The sequence below is a fragment of the Salvelinus namaycush genome, chromosome 7, assembly GCF_016432855.1.
Source record: "Salvelinus namaycush isolate Seneca chromosome 7, SaNama_1.0, whole genome shotgun sequence".
Taxonomy (NCBI): Eukaryota; Metazoa; Chordata; class Actinopteri; order Salmoniformes; family Salmonidae; genus Salvelinus; species Salvelinus namaycush.
Window position 1 is genome coordinate 12,436,754 of NC_052313.1, and position 20,413 is coordinate 12,457,166.

At 45.2% G+C, this 20,413-nt stretch overlaps 1 protein-coding gene across 1 annotated transcript in view; it reads right to left on the reverse strand.

The window, feature by feature from the left end:
• Positions 1-1,654: 1,654 nt before the first annotated feature.
• LOC120050608 (vascular endothelial growth factor receptor 1-like) overlaps positions 1,655-20,413 on the reverse strand; it is a 66,096-nt gene continuing 47,337 nt past the window's right edge. The window contains exons 13-29 of the mRNA XM_038997200.1: positions 16,757-17,062; positions 13,744-13,890; positions 12,578-12,709; positions 10,913-11,019; positions 10,686-10,821; positions 10,122-10,226; positions 7,875-8,074; positions 7,139-7,154; positions 4,431-4,519; positions 4,146-4,268; positions 3,793-3,904; positions 3,524-3,623; positions 3,339-3,444; positions 3,150-3,277; positions 2,983-3,058; positions 2,794-2,879; positions 1,655-2,704 (exon numbers count right to left, since the gene is read on the reverse strand). Coding sequence (XP_038853128.1) covers positions 2,539-2,704; positions 2,794-2,879; positions 2,983-3,058; positions 3,150-3,277; positions 3,339-3,444; positions 3,524-3,623; positions 3,793-3,904; positions 4,146-4,268; positions 4,431-4,519; positions 7,139-7,154; positions 7,875-8,074; positions 10,122-10,226; positions 10,686-10,821; positions 10,913-11,019; positions 12,578-12,709; positions 13,744-13,890; positions 16,757-17,062 — 2,135 coding nt within the window. The 3' untranslated portion in view covers positions 1,655-2,538. The remainder of the gene's footprint in view (positions 2,705-2,793; positions 2,880-2,982; positions 3,059-3,149; positions 3,278-3,338; positions 3,445-3,523; positions 3,624-3,792; positions 3,905-4,145; positions 4,269-4,430; positions 4,520-7,138; positions 7,155-7,874; positions 8,075-10,121; positions 10,227-10,685; positions 10,822-10,912; positions 11,020-12,577; positions 12,710-13,743; positions 13,891-16,756; positions 17,063-20,413) is intronic.

Sequence of the window (20,413 nt, forward strand, 5' to 3'; positions counted from 1 at the left end):
CTGGCTCGTCAGCGCTGGGATGAAGCCCACGGACTGGGCCAAAACTAGAGAATGGTGCCAGTTCTGCCTCAATGTGGAATGTCCTCCTTTTCTTTGCCTCTTTCTCTCTCTTTATCCGCTCCCCTGCTTCCTTCCCCTGAGGGGTCCCTGCCAACCTCTTCATTTGAGAAGAAGTGATGCTTTTAAAACATTTTTTTTTAGCTGGTTCCCCTCATTTTGCTCAGCTGTTGTGCAGTGATGCATGATGGGACATGGAAGGGATGGTCTTTCTCCCTAAACACAAACTTTATGTTGTGGACCAATACCAGCTGGGGTGGGGACGGAGGGGCAAGGAACGGGACAGAGTCACTAAGGTTTTAAGAACATCTGTTTTTATTTGACCATTTTAAATCATGTGAGACAAAATGTGCTCGAGGCAGCGACAACCAGGAATTTAACCTCTGACCTCTCCCAGTGGTCACCTGGGATTTTCCTCCTGAGGTGCGCACTTATTCAATCCCTCTCATGGTTTTAAAAAGAATGGATTGGCGTGAGAGATGATGGAAACTGCTTATACCAATCCAATTATTTTAAATTCACAAGGGGTAGTGAAGGAGTTTACTCTTCAGGAAGAAAAATATAGAATTTGGGAGAGGGTGGGTAAGATTGGTGAGCAGTGGCTGATGCATTCAGAAGCACGGGTCTATTCAGAAGGGTGAAACGTTCAAAGCGTTAGATATAAATGTATTGTATATATCATAGACTTCTAGTCACATGAGATGAGGTAGCTGTGTCTGTTCTATACATCACTGTTCTATGTGTAACATATTGGACGTTCCACCCCAATGAATAGACCTTCTGTTGAATGGTTTGGAATTCTCTCAGGATGACGGACAGCTGGAGGGGCCCGATGACTGAATGTGTTTGGCCGTCATTGCTCGCCCTTTATCCAGTCAGATCGATGTGGACTGGACTCTAAATGGGGGTAGGTGGCGATACTGTGGGGGGAATTCGTGAGGTGATAATGGCCCTAAGCACAGATTTAGCATCGGTTTACTCTGTCCAACCTTACCTGACCTACTTGGATGTCAACATATCTGACCCTATGTCAGTGATTAGGGGCATCTTCTACCCAATACTCCATGAGGTGACATGGGAGTTGCCACATAGCACAGATCTAGGAACTGTTTATCTACACCTAGCCTATCCTGAACCATTTAGGAGTTGAAGAGTAAAACTGACTGTAGATCAGTACTTAGGGGCCACTTGATCTAAAACCTGCTCGGAGTTAGAATCGTACTGTTTTCAGTGAAATGATCGAAACAGAAAACGTATTTGGTGAAATGTGGTGCTTAGAACCCTAAATTTAAACAGATCACACGCATCCACCCTATCAATAGCCCCAATCCACCCTATCAATATCCCATCCCCAACAACTCGACACACTCCCGTAATACTACACCACTCCGACACACGCCTCTCCCCCCACCACACCACTCCGACACACGCCCCACCACACCACTCCGACACACGCCCCACCACACCACTCCGACACACGCCCCACCACACCACTCCGACACACGCCCCACCACACCACTCCGACACACGCCTCTCCCCCCCCCACCACACGCCTCTCCCCCCCCCCCCCCCCCCCCCCCACCACACCACTCCCCCACTCTGACACATACAATCACCATCTTAGTATGTTGTTTTGCCCATCTTGTGTTCATTGTCTCAACTTTTGCAATATTGTGTGTACAGCAGTATTTTAATAAAATATACCAAAACAGTGTGTTGTCTTAGTGTCATGCATGTGAAGACCAGAGGATTGTCTTGACAGTCAGTGTGGTAACGCTTCTTTACTTCAACATGTTTAAATATGTTTTGAATACATACATACATACTTGTGTCAGTCAGGGCAAACGGCTGTGGCTATTAAACATGTTATACAGTACTTCTCCATAGCTCTGCATCAACTGGTCTAATTGACAGCAGTTGCCTTCCTTGACACAATCTCATGAGGTTAACATATTGTAAATAAATAGGTGAAACACTATTTTCTAATGAATAAATTCTTCCAGCATACACGTGTAGGAACATCATGGTCACTGACAACCGAGGTTCCTCTGAGCTCTATAGTCCAACTATACTAAATAGACTGGTACATGGACATGCAGTGTTGCTGCATGTGATAACACTATCATGGATTTAGCTGCTGTTAGTGGTGTGGGTGTGGCACCCTACGAAGGCCTCAGTAATTCACATACCTTACTCCTCTCCCCCTGAGGAAGCTACAGCATCAAATACAATCTTTAGAGGAATTGTTTGTAGAGACATATTTGGAGAGAAGTCGTCTGATACTATGTTATGGGGAAATGAAGCACTGCATCAATAATTAATCTGTGACAAAGTTGTCGGAGGGAGAAAGATGGACTAGGGATAGAGAAGTGGGTGTTAGAGGGAGGAGGTTAGGATGAGTTTAGATGGAGTGATGGTGTGCTGGGAGGGAGGAACCAAGGCAGTTCTAACCAGAGGGAGAAGTGTGATATGATAGAGTTGTCAGAGGGAGGGGTAGAGGAAGGCAGAGTTGTAGTCGGGTGGAGGGGAACAGCTCTCCTCGGAGTCACAGTCGCATGGGAGGACAGGCGGCTCGTCATGGAGACCAGTGATGTCATTACACATGCAGGGCACCAGGTTTTCCCTGCACGTACTGATGGTGAAGAACCTGCCAACACACCCCCTCAATCATTATCAATACAGAACACAAAATACTCTCATTTGTAGTCAGAGGGGTTGAAGGTTAGAGGTGGTGACCTTGTGAGGCTCTTGGCGCCGCTGGTCCATTTGAGGCGTTTGAGTTCCTCAGAGGGTAGAACCATCCCGCTGTCTCCCTGCTCATCCTGAAACACACCAGTTCTACGCATTAGTCTGTGATACACAGCAACACACCAGACACATCAGTGACGAGCGAGAAAATAAATGTGAATCAGTGTGTGCCCTCACGTCCGGGCCAGGCGGGTCCTTGCTGGGCAGTTCCTCAAAGGTCCTGAGTGTCGCTGTGCTCCTGGTGTTCATGTAGCTGGAACAGAATGAAAACATTACCAACTACAACCCATTGGACTGTACCAACTGTCATTTTTCTCTGTTTATGGGGGTGTTCCTAGCCTTACCCTAGACTGATGAGTCTGTGTGGATGCAGGTCAGACAGGGAGCTGTCTGTGGAGTCTCTCTGGACGCTGCTGTCTGGGTCTCTCTCTCCACACAGGAACGTGCCCAGGGGAATGTAGTCCTTCCCATCCTGATCATAGACAAGGTTCAATACACAGGAAGAAGAGAGAGAGAGAGTGTGTGTGTGTTACCTGTTGAACTCGTGCCTCCAGCAGGTCTCCCAGTGTTTCCACTAGGCCAGTGAAGGTGGGGCGGTCTGAGGGGTTAGCCTCCCAGCATGCCAGCATGGTGCTGTAACTACAAACAACACACCAGTTAAACTCACACCACAGTCTCTCTTCAGTTCTCTCTCCATCAATATATTTCTCTTTCTCACATTTCTGGAGTGCTGTACTCTGGGGACCGCATGCGTGTTCCCTCCTTTAGTTGGTGGCAGAACTCCTCATCTATGTTCAGGCCTGGGTACGGAGAGGCTCCTGTGAGACAGACAGAGAAGAAGCCTCGAGTCTTGTCCAGGTGATACAGTAATGGTATGTACTAGTCATAGTACGAGCCATAGAGATCCTATTAAATGACTAGTATTCTAATTCCTAACTCTATGGGACCAGCAGTATGTGTTTTGTGTAAGTGGATATGAGGACCGACCCAGAGAGAATATCTCCCAGAGCAGAACTCCATAGGACCACACGTCACTCTGGGTCGTGAACACCTTGTCAAAGATGGACTCTGGGGACATCCACTTCAATGGCAGCCTTGCCTGTGGAGAGCAGGGGTCATGGGTCAGAATCAGCAGCCAGCAGAGAGTACAGAATATCCTGGTCCCAGACCTGTTTGAGGTGTCTCGCCAACTTGGCAGGACAGCACAACTACTGTAGATCTGAGAATAGGCTAAGTACAGTGAAGTCCCCGTTATGAGGAGGAGATGATAGTGTGTGTGTGTGTGTGTGTGTGTGTGTGTGTGTGTGTGTGTGTGTGTGTGTGTGTGTGTGTGGACTCACGTCTCCCTTGCGGACGTAGTCGAGGTCTTTGTAGAGGTCTCTGGCCAGACCAAAGTCACAGATCTTCACCACTTTGTTCTCAGACAGCAGAATGTTCCTGGCAGCCAGGTCACGGTGGATACACTGACATAGAAACACAGAGTGAACACACACACACACACACACATTTAGAAGCACAATTTGGATCTATTGATCGCATCGCGGTACAAATGAGCCACATATTTTCAAGGTCATATACTATATGTCTTCTCAGACAGACAGGCAGACAGACACAGGGTATCACACCTTGCGAGAGGCGAGGAACTCCATGCCTCGAGACACCTGGAAACTGTAGGAGATGAGATCCTCCAGGAACAGAGGAGACTTAGAGACACCTGGAAAGAGCGAGACAGAGAGAGAGAGAGAGACAGAGAGAGGGACAGAGAGAGACAGGGGGAGAGAGACAGAGAGACAGAGAGAGCAAGGGAGAGAGGGACAGAGAGAGACAGGGGGAGAGAGACAGAGAGACAGAGAGAGCAAGGGAGAGAGGGACAGAGAGAGACAGGGGGAGAGAGACAGAGAGAGAGAGAGGGAAACAGAGAGAGAGACAGCAAGGGAGAGAGAGACAGAGAGAGAAAGGGAGAGGAGGGACAGAGAGAGACAGTGAGAGAAAGGGAGAGGAGGGACAGAGAGAGACAGAGAGAGAAAGGGAGAGGAGGGACAGAGAGGGACAGAGAGAGAAAGGGAGAGGAGGGACAGAGAGAGACAGAGAGAGAAAGGGAGAGGAGGGACAGAGAGGGACAGAGAGAGAAAGGGAGAGGAGGAACAGAGAGAGAAAGGGAGAGGAGGGACAGAGAGAGAAAGGGAGGAGGGGTTATGAGGGTGAGGATTGAAAGATACAAATCTCAACAACAACAAAAACGTGTAGATAAACCTCTTACCCCTCTCCTCTGTTCTCTCTCTCTTACCCCTCTCCTCTGTTCTCTCTCTCTTACCCCTCTCCTCTGTTCTCTCTCTCTTACCCCTCTCATCTGTTCTCTCTCTCTTATCCCTCTCCTCTGTTCTCTCTCTCTTACCCCTCTCCTCTGTTCTCTCTCTCTTACCCCTCTCCCCTGTTCTCTCTCTCTTATCCCTCTCCTCTGTTCTCTCTCTCTTATCCCTCTCCTCTGTTCTCTCTCTCTTACCCCTCTCATCTGTTCTCTCTCTCTTATCCCTCTCCTCTGTTCTCTCTCTCTTACCCCTCTCCTCTGTTCTCTCTCTCTTATCCCTCTCCTCTGTTCTCTCTCTCTTACCCCTCTCCTCTGTTCTCTCTCTCTTACCCCTCTCCTCTGTTCTCTCTCTCTTATCCCTCTCCTCTGTTCTCTCTCTCTTATCCCTCTCCTCTGTTCTCTCTCTCTTACCCCTCTCCTCTGTTCTCTCTCTCTTATCCCTCTCCTCTGTTCTCTCTCTCTTACCCCTCTCCTCTGTTCTCTCTCTCTTATCCCTCTCCTCTGTTCTCTCTCTCTTATCCCTCTCCTCTGTTCTCTCTCTCTTACCCCTCTCCTCTGTTCTCTCTCTCTTATCCCTCTCCTCTGTTCTCTCTCTCTTACCCCTCTCCTCTGTTCTCTCTCTCTTATCCCTCTCCTCTGTTCTCTCTCTCTTACCCTCTCCTCTGTTCTCTCTCTCTTACCCCTCTCCTCTGTTCTCTCTCTCTTATCCCTCTCCTCTGTTCTCTCTCTCTTATCCCTCTCCTCTGTTCTCTCTCTCTTATCCCTCTCCTCTGTTCTCTCTCTCTTACCCCTCTCCTCTGTTCTCTCTCTCTTACCCCTCTCCTCTGTTCTCTCTCTCTTACCCCTCTCCTCTGTTCTCTCTCTCTCTTACCCCTCTCCTCTGTCCTCTCTCTCTTATCCCTCTCCTATGTTCTCTCTCTCTTACCCCTCTCCTCTGTCCTCTCTCTCTTATCCCTCTCCTCTGTTCTCTCTCTCTTACCCCTCTCCTCTGTTCTCTCTCTCTTATCCCTCTCCTCTGTTCTCTCTCTCTTATCCCTCTCCTCTGTTCTCTCTCTTACCCCTCTCCTCTGTTCTCTCTCTCTTACCCCTCTCCTCTGTTCTCTCTCTCTTACCCCTCTCCTCTGTTCTCTCTCTTACCCCTCTCCTCTGTTCTCTCTCTCTTACCCCTCTCCTCTGTTCTCTCTCTCTTACCCCTCTCCTCTGTTCTCTCTCTCTTATCCCTCTCCTCTGTTCTCTCTCTCTTACCCCTCTCCTCTGTTCTCTCTCTTACCCCTCTCCTCTGTTCTCTCTCTCTTATCCCTCTCCTCTGTTCTCTCTCTTACCCCTCTCCTCTGTTCTCTCTCTCTTACCCCTCTCCTCTGCTCTCTCTCTCTTATCCCTCTCCTCTGTTCTCTCTCTCTCTTACCCCTCTCCTCTGTTCTCTCTCTCTTACCCCTCTCCTCTGTTCTCTCTCTCTTATCCCTCTCCTCTGTTCTCTCTCTCTTATCCCTCTCCTCTGTCTCTCTCTCTTACCCCTCTCCTCTGTTCCTCTCTCTCTTACCCTCTCCTCTGTTCTCTCTCTCTTATCCCTCTCCTCTGTTCTCTCTCTCTTTACCCCTCTCCTCTGTTCTCTCTCTCTTACCCCTCTCCTCTGTTCTCTCTCTTACCCCTCTCCTCTGTTCTCTCTCTCTTACCCCTCTCCTCTGTTCTCTCTCTCTTACCCCTCTCCTCTGTTCTCTCTCTCTCTTACCCCTCTCCTCTGTTCTCTCTCTCTTATCCCTCTCCTCTGTTCCCTCTCTCTTACCCCTCTCCTCTGTTCTCTCTCTCTTATCCCTCTCCTCTGTTCTCTCTCTCTTATCCCTCTCCTCTGTTCCCTCTCTCTTACCCCTCTCCTCTGTTCTCTCTCTCTTACCCCTCTCCTCTGTTCTCTCTCTCTTACCCCTCTCCTCTGTTCTCTCTCTCTTATCCCTCTCCTCTGTTCTCTCTCTCTTATCCTCTCCTCTGTTCTCTCTCTCTTATCCCTCTCCTCTGTTCTCTCTCTCTTACCCCTCTCCTCTGTTCTCTCTCTTATCCCTCTCCTCTGTTCTCTCTCTCCTCGAAACACCTCTTCTTCCCGTCCTGTCACAGGGAGAGAGAATGAGTTGTGGTTAATGTGGTCAGGTAGTGCTACTGGTCAATATGGATATTCTGTATTTATTATATTTAGTGTGTGGACTTACAGTGTGTTTGTCTCTAGTTTACACCACTACACATAACTATACGACACAAAACACCGCATTACAACTACAACTCAACTATGAGTGTTAACATGAATCATACAGGACTAAATACTCAGAACTACAGATTCTGACATTAAGGAAAAAGTTCCTCTCTCTTATTACAGATAACAGAACATCAATTGATTGCAGAAGTGAGTTGTTGATGTGTTTGATTGCTTGAGGCTCATTCTGTGTATCCGTCAGAGGAAATGAGACTTGAATGTGACATAAGTATCCTAACGTCTGTAATTGTGACAATAAGACATTCATGACGCTCTTCACAGCATAAAGATATAGACAGGAAGTCAATGGGAACTTGACCTCATTGAGGTCTGTAAGTTAAGGCTCTGTCTGTCTGTCTGTCTGTCTGTCTGTCTGTCTGTCTGTCTGTCTGCCTGCCTGCCTGCCTGCCTGCCTGCCTGCCTGCCTGCCTGCCTGCCTGTCTGTCTGTCTGTCTGTCTGTCTGTCTGTCTGTCTGTCTGTCTGTCTGTCTGTCTATCTATCTAGACAGAGGGAGAAGTCACCTTGTTGAGCAGGAACACGTCTCTCTTGCTCTTCAGGTAGGTGGATAGGTTTCCATACCTACAGTACTCCACTATCACCATGAGAGGCCCTGCCTTGGTGCAGGCTCCCAGCAGGTTGACCACATTCAGGTGGTGGCCGATGTGGTTCAGGATCTTCAGTTCTGTCATCAGAGCCTTGTGGTCACTGGGAGTAGCCCCCTCTGGTGGACAACATACAGCACAGCACATTATAAATACATCACACTATAAATACGGCACATTATTAATACAGCACATTATAAATACAGCACATTATAAATACAGCACATTATAAATACAGCACACTATAAATACAGCACACTATAAATACAGCACACTATAAATACAGCACACTATAAATACAGCACACTATAAATACAGCACACTATAAATACAGCACATTATAAATACAGCACATTATAAATACAGCACATTATAAATACAGCACATTATAAATACAGCACTTTATAAATACATCACATTATAAATACATCACATTATAAATACAACACATTATAAATACAGGACATTATAAATACAGGACATTATAAATACAACACATTATAAATACAACACATTATAAATACAACACATTATAAATACAACACATTATAAATACAGTACATTATAAATACAGTACATTATAAATACAGGACATTATAAATACAGGACATTATAAATACAGCACATTATAAATACAGGACATTATAAATACAGGACATTATAAATACAGGACATTATAAATACAGCACATTATAAATACAGGACATTATAAACACAGTACATTATAAATACAGTACATTATAAATACAGTACATGTCACGACGAGTTATGAGACGAATGAGTGGACCAAGGCGCAGCGTGGAAAAAAGACATCTTCTTTTAATGAAGAAAAAACAAACACTTATTAAACGAACAAAAACAAACGATCGTGAAGCTATAAACGAACTAAGTGCACACATGCAACATAGAACATAGACAATTACCACAACACCTAAAGCCATGGCTGCCTTAAATATGGTCCCAATCAGAGACAACAATAAACAGCTGTCTCTGATTGAGAACCAAACCAGGCAACCATAGACTTTCCTAAACACCTACACTAACACAACCCCATACATACTACAAAACCCCCTAAACAATACACACACCCTAAACTAGACAAAACACACAAACATCCCATGTCACACCTGACCTAACTAAACTAATAAAGAAAATCAATATAACAGAGGCCAGGGTGTGACAGTACATTATAAATAGAGTACATTATAAATACAGCACATTATAAATACAGCACATTATAAATACAGGACATTATTAATACAGTACATTATAAATACAGTACATTCTAAATACAGTACATTATAAATACAGGACATTATAAATACATCACACTATTAATACAGTACATTATTAATACAGTACATTATAAATACAGGACATTATAAATACAGGACATTATAAATACAGTACATTATAAATACAGGACATTATAAATACAGTACATTATAAATACAGTACATTATTAATACAGCACATTATAAATACATCACATTATAAATACAGTACATTATAAATACAGTACATTATAAATACAACACATTATAAATACAGTACATTATTAATACAGCACATTATAAATACATCACATTATAAATACAGTACATTATAAATACAGTACATTATTAATACAGTACATTATTAATACAGTACATTATTAATACAGCACATTATTAATACAGCACATTATAAATACAGGACATTATAAATACAGTACATTATAAATACAGGACATTATAAATACAGTACATTATAAATACAGTACATTATTAATACAGCACATTATTAATACAGCACATTATAAATACAGCACATTATAAATACAGTACATTATTAATACAGTACATTATAAATACAGCACATTATAAATACAGTACATTATAAATACAGCACATTATTAATACAGTACATTATAAATACAGCACATTATAAATACAGTACATTATAAATACAGTACATTATTAATACAGTACATTATAAATACAGCACATTATAAATACAGTACATTATAAATACAGCACATTATTAATACAGCACATTATAAATACAGCACATTATGCTGGTAGAGTCATGTTCTATTCTATTCAGTTGTTCTATTCTGAATGGTCATCATTTGTCACGTTGTTAGTTAGCATGACTCAGATATAGTGAACATAATAAAGCAGGTACCCTTGAGCATCTTGACAGCCACAGTCCTGCAGCCTGTAGAGTTGTCGATGCCAAAGGCAGACGCCTGCATGACTTTCCCAAAGGCCCCACGGCCCAGAGGTTTCTCTGGAAGGACACAGAGAGATCATTCAAACACAATCTTATTTGTTTCTCAAATGGTGGGGTTGAAACCCAAAGGATGGGTTGTGGTTTAACACTGGGCGGTGGCAGTCTGTCAGAGTCAATGTTTCTTAAGGCTTCAGGTGGGCCGTTTGTAAAACTTGAGAAATTAAAATGACATTTACTGTATATCCAACAAGCCCTGATGAGTCAAACTCAGATCCCACCATAGCCAGACCTGATTAGTTACAGTAAACACAGCTCCCACCCATGATTAGCACAACACAGATAACGCTGATTACATGGGGCACTCCCAGTCATCTCTGATGCAGATAAGATTGTTATGAGAAAGTGATCATATCTATCACTAATCTTCATCATCTCCTCTCTCCCAACTTTATACCTGGTCTGTAACCAATCACTACACAGTGTACCAGGCCGGTAACAAATAATGTAAAGTTATACCCAGTTTGAGGCGGTCTCTGGGGAACTCCCATTGGCCTGGGTCGTACTGTAGCCTATCACACTGCTCCTCCAGAGGCCCCTCCCCTGGGTCCAGGATGATTGAAAGGTACTCAGCCTTGGCACTCGAAGAGTTTGGCTGAGAGAAATGGATTTATATGAAATTATCAAAAATAGGACAGATAGTTACACAATTTTATACACTCATGTCTGCTCCATTTGTGTCTCACCTTTTTGAGTTTACGTATGAAGAGAGTGAGAAGCAGCCAGAAGAGAGTGGCCACCAGGCAGGTACAGGTGAGAGTAGGAATCTCCAGAGACAGGCCACCTGATGAGTCTACACAGAGAGAGAGAGGACTAGAATCTGAAGTCAAATGTTTACTGATGATCTGGCGCTTCTGTCCCTAACCAAGGAGGGCCGACAGCAGCACCTAGATCTTCTGCACAGATTCTGTCAGATCTGGGCCCTGACAGTAAATCTCAGTAAGACAAAAATAACGGTGTTCCAAAAAAGGTGCAGTTGCTAGGACCACAAATCCAAATTCCCTCTAGACACCGTTGCCCTAGAGCACACAAAAAAACTATACATACCTCGGCCTAAACATCAGCGCCACAGGTAATTTCCATAAAACTGTAAACGATCTGAGAGACAAGGCAAGAACAACCTTCTACGCCATCAAAAGGAACATAAAATTCAACATACCAATTAGGATCTGGCTAAAAATACTTGAATCAGTTATAGAACCCATTGCCCTTTATGGTTGAGATCTGGGGTCCGCTCACCAACCAAGAATTCACAAAATGGGACAACCACCAAATTGAGACTCTGCATGCAGAATTCTGCAAAAATATCCTCTGTGTACAACGTAGGGAGAGAGAAGAGAGCATGATTGAAATTAATCTGAGGATTTACACGTTTTAAACTATAGAAATAGAAGCACAGAGATGAACAGAGATGAACAGGCCCTCTCAGTAATACTTATTCTCTCCTCCCTCACTTCAAGTAAAATCACTTATCTGACATTTATTTCACTCATGCGCTGCAGTTCTCCACCTTCCCACATGAGGGCGCTGTTCTCTCACTGTCCCTCCGTCCCTCCCTGTCTGTCCCAGCCTCTGATCAGGGTGGAAACGACCCAACAGGCTCAAACACAAACAGCCATCTTCCTCATTCATCTTAGTGTTTTTCTGAAGATATAGAAATAGCCTCAGTTTACGGGGCAGCAGTGGGGCTTCCGAGGGAAATCAAAAAGGGAGACAGCTTCCTTCCTGACTTATTAGAACAGAACAACACCGAGCCACTCCTCTCCATGGTCAGGCTAGGGAGCTTCCGCTAGCTGCTAGGGAGCTTCCGCTAGCTGCTAGGGAGCTTCCGCTAGCTGCTAGGGAGCTTCCGCTAGCTGCTAGGGAGCTTCCGCTAGCTGCTAGGGAGCTTCCGCTAGCTGCTAGGGAGCTTCCGCTAGCTGCTACTCAGTGAGTGGGTCCTCCAAACAGGGGTGACTGACACTGTAGTCCAGCCTCTACTGGAAAGAACTGGGTGACGCACCAAAGACTCTCTAAAGAAGGGAAAATCAATCAAGACGTACAAGGATAGCAGCACTATCTAAAGCAGTGTCTCGTTTTGTCTTTACAACTGACCCTATTAGCTGAGGCTTTACTCTTCACCCTTGTTATAGTAGATCATGATTAGATTACTGTTATATGTATAAGGTTGTTAATCTAATTGGTTGTCATTCGTACCCTTTAACACTCACATCCCGGCTATCACAAGAGTGTTTATCCACAGGCACCAACATGACCAAATATGGAAGAAACCCATCTTGGATGGTTATAGAACGAGAGAGGAGAGAGAGTTGAGTGTATTCCACAGTTACTATTGGTCAATGGATTCTTACTGTGAACCCAGATGTAGGCGGAGCTCTCAGCAGAGCCTCTCTCATTGGTAGCCTGGCAGGTGTACAGACCCTGGTCCTCCACTGTGATTCGGTCAATGTGGAGGTTCTCGCCTCCTTGTGCTATGACGATACCTACACATGAGAAACAGAACATGTCACAGTCATTTCCCAACACCAACTTCAGGAGTCGTTCTCAACAGTTTGAGGAGGATTCCTCTCTCATCTTCCTGTCTTTATTCTGATTTATTCAAATCAGGGCAGGTGAAGTAAAAAGAGGAGGAGAGGAAGTCATTTTAGACTATTGACACTCCAAGTCACCAAGCAACTCAACTTTCACTGTTGTAATATTCCCATATATATACTGAACAAAAATATAAACGCAACACGTAAAGTGTTGTTCCCATGTTTTCAAGAGCTGAAATGAAAGAAAAAGAAATGTTCCATACGCACAATAAGCTTATTTATCTCTATTTTTGACACAAATGTGTTTACATCCTTGTTAGTGAGCGTTTTTCCTTTGCCAAGATAATCCATCCACCTGACAGGTGTGACATATCAAGAAGCTGATTAAACAGCATGATCATTACACAGGTGCACATGGTTCTCGGGACAATAAAAGGTCACTCTAGAACGTGCTGTTTTGTCACACAACACAATGCCACAGATGTCTCAAGTTTTGAGGGAGTGTGCAATTGGTATGCTGACTGCAGGAATGTTCACCAGAGCTGTTGCCAGAGAATTGAATGTTCATTTCTCTACCATAAGCCGCTTCCAATGTTGTTTTAGAGAATTTGTCAGTACGTCCATTTGTCAGTACGTCCAGGACCTCCACATCTGGCTTCTTCACCTGCAGGGTTGTCTGAGACCAGCCCCCCGGACAGCTGAGGAGTACTTCTGTCTGTAGTAAAGCCCTTTTGTGGAGATAAACTCATTCTGATTGGCTGGACCTGGCTCCCCAGTGGGTGGGCCTATGCCCTCCCAGGCCCACCAATGGCTGCGCCTCTGCCCTGTTGTGTGAAATCTATAGATTAGGGCCTAATGAATTTATTTCAATTGACTGGTTTCCTTATGAACTGTAAACTCAGCAAAATCGGTGAAATTGTTGCATGTTGCGTTTATATTTTTGTTCAGTAGAGACGGGGATATAAGATCACTGTGCCTCCCACCTGATCCCTGAAGCAGTGTGTGTTGGTCCTTGTACCATGTGATGAATGGGCGTGGCACTCCGTGGGCGCGGCAGCTGAGTGTCACTGAGCTGCTGATGTTCACGCTGCAGTCAGACATATTCTGTAACAGCACCGGAGCCTCCAGTACTGTGGGAAAACACACACCATGAGTGTGTGTGTGATTAGGTGCGCAGGTGTGAGAGAGAGATGTGTGTGTGTTGTGTGTGTGTGCGTGCGAGCGAGCGTTTGTGTGTGTGTGTGTGTGTGTGTGTGTGTGTGTGTGTGTGTGTGTGTGTGTGTGTGTGTGTGTGTGTGTGTGTGTGTGTGTGTGTGTGTGTGTGTGTGTGTGTGTGTGTGTGTGTGTGTGTGTGTGTGTGTGATTAGGTGCGCATGTGTGAGAGAGAGATGTGTGTGTGTGTTGTGTGTGTGCGTGCGTGCGAGCGAGCGAGCGTTTGTGTGTGTGTGTGTGTGTGTGTGTGTGTGTGTGTGTGTGTGTGTGTGTGTGTGTGTTGTTAGTAACCAAATGGCCAAGGTCCACATGAACAGAGGTCATCATTGCATCACAAAATATTGAGTTACTTCAATGTCAAGAGAACAGAACAGATGAGTCATAAGTCATACAGTAGGTCCATGAATAGTCATACAGTAGGCCCATGAATAGTCATACAGTAGGTCCATGAATAGTCATACAGTAGGTCCATGAATAGTCATACAGTAGGTCCATGAATAGTCATACAGTAGGCCCATGAATAGTCATACAGTAGGCCCATGAATAGTCATACAGTAGGTCCATGAATAGTCATACAGTAGGTCCATGAATAGTCATACAGTAGGCCCATGAATAGTCATACAGTAGGTCCATGAATAGTCATACAGTAGGTCCATGAATAGTCATACAGTAGGCCCATGAATAGTCATACAGTAGGCCCATGAATAGTCATACAGTAGGCCCATGAATAGTCATACAGTAGGCCCATGAATAGTCATACAGTAGGCCCATGAATAGTCATACAGTAGGCCCATGAATAGTCATACAGTAGGTCCATGAATAGTCATACAGTAGGCCCATGAATAGTCATACAGTAGGCCCATGAATAGTCATACAGTAGGCAATGAATAGAATTAGTGTCGTTTTTCCTTTTCTTTCTATACAAATCGAACGCAGGGATATTTGACATCCGTCCCTGGACCCCTGCCACGCTCTAACCACAATGTGTGTGTTAGTGACACATTTCTGTGTGAGTGTATGTGTGTGTGTTTCAGCTGACCTGGGTTCCTCTTGGGTTTCTAGTAGTAACCTTAAAACCACTCAATTTGAAACATTACTCACCACCTAGACTACAAAGACTGCAATTGGAAGACACCCCCCCCCCCTCCTCTCCGTCTCTCTCTAGTTAAAAGCCCATGGGGGTCTTTGAGAGGAAGTCTATGCGTTGAGGTATGGTGAGCAATAGCAGTAAAATAAATGAATAAAAGGGACTTAAGTAATGTGGGACTGATTGTTGTTTCCCATATCTTCCTCCAGGACAACAATTGATGATTGTCTGTGAGTCCGTGGTTTGACAGTGTCTGATTGGCTGATTGTTCCTCTGGCCCTGTGAAGGGGCCTGTAAATGTGGCATTGTGGGAAGTGCCATTGTGTCCTCTTCCTCCTGATGAGGGAGCATTCCCACGTGAAAGAAAGAGGTGCAGGGAGAAAGATAGCAGGAGAGCAGACTGAGACAAGGAGAAAGACAGCAGGAGAGCAGACTGAGACAAGGAGAAAGACAGCAGGAGAGCAGACTGAGACAAGGAGAAAGACAGCAGGAGAGCAGACTGAGACAAGGAGAAAGACAGCAGGAGAGCAGACTGAGACAAGGAGAAAGACAGCAGGAGAGCAGACTGAGACAAGGAGAAAGACAGCAGGAGAGCAGACTGAGACAAGGAGAAAGACAGCAGGAGAGCAGACTGAGACAAGGAGAAAGACAGCAGGAGAGCAGACTGAGACAAGGAGAAAGACAGCAGGAGAGCAGACTGAGACAAGGAGAAAGACAGCAGGAGAGCAGACTGAGACAAGGAGTAAGACAGCAGGAGAGCAGACTGAGACAAGGAGAAAGACAGCAGGAGAGCAGACTGAGACAAGGAGAAAGACAGCAGGAGAGCAGACTGAGACAGGGAGAAAGACAGCAGGAGAGCAGACTGAGACAGGGAGAAAGACAGCAGGAGAGCAGACTGGGGCAGGGAGGGGCCCCAGGAAACTACGGGACTCCAAGTTCCCAAGCACTGATCTGACTGTGTGTGTGTAGGTGTAGCACTGTGTGTGTGTAGGTGTATTACTGTGTATGTGTGTAGGTGTATCACTGTGTGTGAACGTGAGTGTTTATGTACATACCAGGTGCTGATGGAATGGTGAAATTCCCATAAAATGTAAAGGGACATATAGCCAATCCATTACATTCATCAAAGCAATTCTGCTGAGTTGAAATGACAGGTGTGAGCACGTCTATGAGTATGTTGATATGAGTATTACCCTGTTTGTCCATGGATGTGTGAATGTGTCATAGTAATGACAATAATGATGATAATGATGATGGTAATGACGACGGTAATGATGATGGTAATGATGATGATAATGAAGATGGTAATGATAATGGTAACGATGATGATAATGATGATGGTAACGATGATGATACTGATGATGATAATGATGATGATACTGATGATGATAATGATGATGATGGTAATGATGATGATAATGATGGCATAATGATGATTGACAACTATAATGATAATGGCCATCACCAATGATAATGGTAATGATGATTGTAACGATGATGATAATGAAGATGGTAATGATGATGGTAATGATGATGATAATGATGGTGTACTGATGATTGACAATGATAATGATAATGGTCATTACCAATGATAATGGTAATGATGATTGTAACGATGATGATAATGAAGACGGTAATGATGATGGTAATGATGATGATGATCAAAGTGGTCCTGTGTGAGAGATCAGAGGGCTCACCTGTGACGTCCACCTGTGTGTCCAGATGTGTGTTCTGTCCCGTCAGCAGGTGATGGGCGGAGCAGCGGTAGGTTCCAGAATCCCCCGCCGTCAGGTTGCTAAGCAATAGACTCAGAGTGTCAGAAAACTCTCCTGAGGTCAGTTCACCACCCAGGGAGGGGGTCAGGGGTGTGGTCTCTGCTGGGTCAGTCACCCGTTGCCATGAAAAATTGGTGTACAGGTGCTTATTGGCTACGCAGGTGAGGTGTAGGTCTCCTCCCTCCCTTGGCTCATCCTCCTGACTCACACTGAAGCCTCCTGGGACGTCTGTGAGAGGGAGGGAGGGGGGAGACAGAGAGGGAGGGGGGAGACAGAGGAATCGGGAGAGAGGCAAAGAAGGAGGGGGAGAGAGGAGAGGGGGAGAGGGGGAAGGGGGGGAGAGAGGGAAATAGAGAGGGAGAAGGGGAGGTAGGGAGGGAGAGAGGGAAAGAGAGTGAAAGGGAGGTAAGGTAGAAGGGAGGGAGGGAGGGAGGGAGGGAGGGTGGTAAGGTAGGAGCGAGGAGGGAGAGAGGGGGAAGGGAGGGAGAGACAGAGAAAGGGTGGTAAGGTAGGAGGGGAGGATGGAGAGAGGGAAAGAAGGAGTGGGGAGAGAGGAGAGGGAGAGAGGGGGAAGGGAGGGAGATAGGGAAATAGAGAGGGAGAAGGGGAGGTTGGGACGGAGAGAGGGAAAGAGAGTGAAAGGGAGGTAAGGTAGGAGGGAGGGAGGGAGGGAGGGTGGTAAGGTAAGAGGGAGGGAGGGAGAGATGGAGAGGGGGAGAAGGGAGGGAGAGATAGTGAAAGGGTGGTAAGGTAGGAGGGAAAGAGGGTGAAAGGGAGGTAAGGTAGGAGGGAAGGAGGGAGGGAGGGAGGGGGAAGGGAGGGAGGGAAAGAGGGTGAAAGGGAGGTAAGGTAGGAGGGAAGGAGGGAGAGAGGGATGCAGAGATTCAGTTCCTATTCAAGTCACTCTGGTCTACACCTCTCTATACAAACAGCTCTGAAAACCTTTTTAACACCACAACAAACCTCCCTGCCCACCATCTCATTAGACCTCCAACGAATCTGACTCCTACTCTCAAGTGTTGACCAAGCCGCCATTTTCTTAACCTTTGATGACAATGTTGAATAGCTATTGTGGGTAAAAGCAGCCAGAGGAATACAGTGAAAAGGCATTTTATTTACTTTAGCTATTTGAAACTTCCTGTGGAAATGGCTCTAGGGTTTCCTGATGGCAGATAGTGTTTATCTTTCCCGAACACCCCTAGGTCTCCCGAAATAAAGAGGGCCTAGCGGCCCAGGGAAGTGACTCGATAACAGCCCCAGGTTCCTGTTGCACTCAAAAACACACATTCACACACACACAGGGGACAACACACACACACACACACACAGGGGACAACACACACACATACACCCACACAGGGGACAACACACACACACATATGCGACACACACAGAGGGACAACACAAACACACAAGGGAACAACACACACACACACACACACACACACACACACACACACACACACACACACACACACACACACACACACACAGGGGTAACATACACAGGGGACACACACACACACACACAGGGGTAGCATACACAGGGGACAACACAAACACACACTCACACGGGGCGACACAAATACAAATACACAGCAGACAACACACGCTCACGCACACACACAGGATCCAACTCACACTAGCACACAGACAGGGATAATACACACAGGGGATAAAGCGCCCACCACCTCTGTCCTATCTCCATGGCAACATATTGACATACAGTACCAGTCAAAAGTTTGGACACACCTACTCATTCAAGGGTTTTTCTTTATTTTTTAAAACTATTGTCTACATTGTAGAATAATAGTGAAGACATTAAAACTATGAAATAACACATATGGAATCATGTAGTAATCTAAATATATTTTATAGAGATACTTCAAAGTAGCCACCCGGAATGCTTTTCCAACAGTCTTGAAGGAGTTCCCACATATGCTGAGCACTTGTTGGCTGCTTTTCCTTCACTCCGCGGTCTAACTCATTCCAAACCATCTCAACTGGGTTGAGGTCGGGTGATTGTGGAGGCAAGGTCATCTGATGCAGCACTCCATCAATCTCCTTCTTGGTCAAATAGCCCTTACACAGCCTGGAGATGTGTTAGATCATTGTCCTGTTGAAAACCAAATGATAGTCCCACTAAGCCCAAACCAGAAGGGATGGCGTATCGCTGCAGAATACTTGGTAGCCACGCTGATTAAGTGTACCTTGAATTCTAAATAAATCACAGACAGTGTCACCAGCAAAGCACCCCCACACCATCACACCGCCTCCTCCATGCTTCACGGTTTGAACCACACACGCGGAGATCATCCGTTCACCTACTCTGCATCTCACAAAGCCATGGCGGTTGGAACCAAAAATCAAAAATTTGGACTCAGACCAAAAGACAGATTTCCACCGGTCTAATGTCCATTGCTCGTGTTTCTTGGCCCAAGCAAGTCTCTTCTTCTTATTGGTGTCCTTTAGTAGTGGTTTCTTTGCAGCAATTCGACCAAGAAGACCTGATTCACGCAGTCTCCTCTGAACAGTTGATGTTGAGATGTCTGTTACTTGAACTCTGTGAAGCAATTATTTGGGCTGCAATTTCTGAGGCTGGTAACTTTAATTAACTTATCCTCCGCAGCAGAGGTAACTCTGGGTCTTCCTTTCCTGTGGCGTTCCTCATGAGAGCCAGTTTCATCATAGCGCTTGATGGTTTTTGCGACTGCACTTGAAGAAACTTTCAAACTTCTTGAAATGTTTCCGTATTGACTGACCTTCATGTATTAAAGTAATGATGGGCTGTTGTTTCTCTTACTTATTTGAGCTGTTTTTGCCATAGTATGGACTTGGTCTTTTAACAAATAGGGCTATGCTCTCTATAGCACCCCTAACCTGTCACAAAACAGCTGATTGGCTCAAACACATTTGCATTTGTATTTATTTGTGTTTATTATGGAGCCCCATTAGCTGCTTCTTCCCGGGGTCCAGCAAAATTAAGGCAGTTATACAATTTTAAAAACATTACAATACATTCATTACAGAATTCACAACACACTAAGTGTGCCCTCCGGCCCATACTCCACTACCACATATCTACAACACAAAATCCATGTGTATGTGTGTGTATAGTGTGTATGTTATCATGCATATGCATGTGTCAGTGCCTATGTTTATGTTGATTCACAGTCCCCGCTGTTCCATAAGGTGTATTTTTACCTGCTTTTTAAATCACATTTTTCTGCTTGCATCAGTTACCTGATGTGGATTAGAGTTCCATGTAGTCATGGCTCTATGTAGTACTGTGCGCCTCACATAGTCTGTTCTGGACTTGGGGATTGTGAAGAGACCTCTGGTGGCATGTCTTGTGGGGTATGCATGGGTGTCCAAGCTGTGTGCAAGTATTTTAAACAGACAGCTCGGTACATTCAGCTTGTCAACACCTCTTACAAAAACAAGTAGTGATGAAGTCAATCTCTCTTCCACTTTGAGCCATGAGAGATTGACATGCATGTCATTAATGTTAGCTCTCCGTGTACTTTTAAGGGCCAGTCGTGCTGCCCTGTTCTGAGCCAACTGCAATTTTCCCAAGTC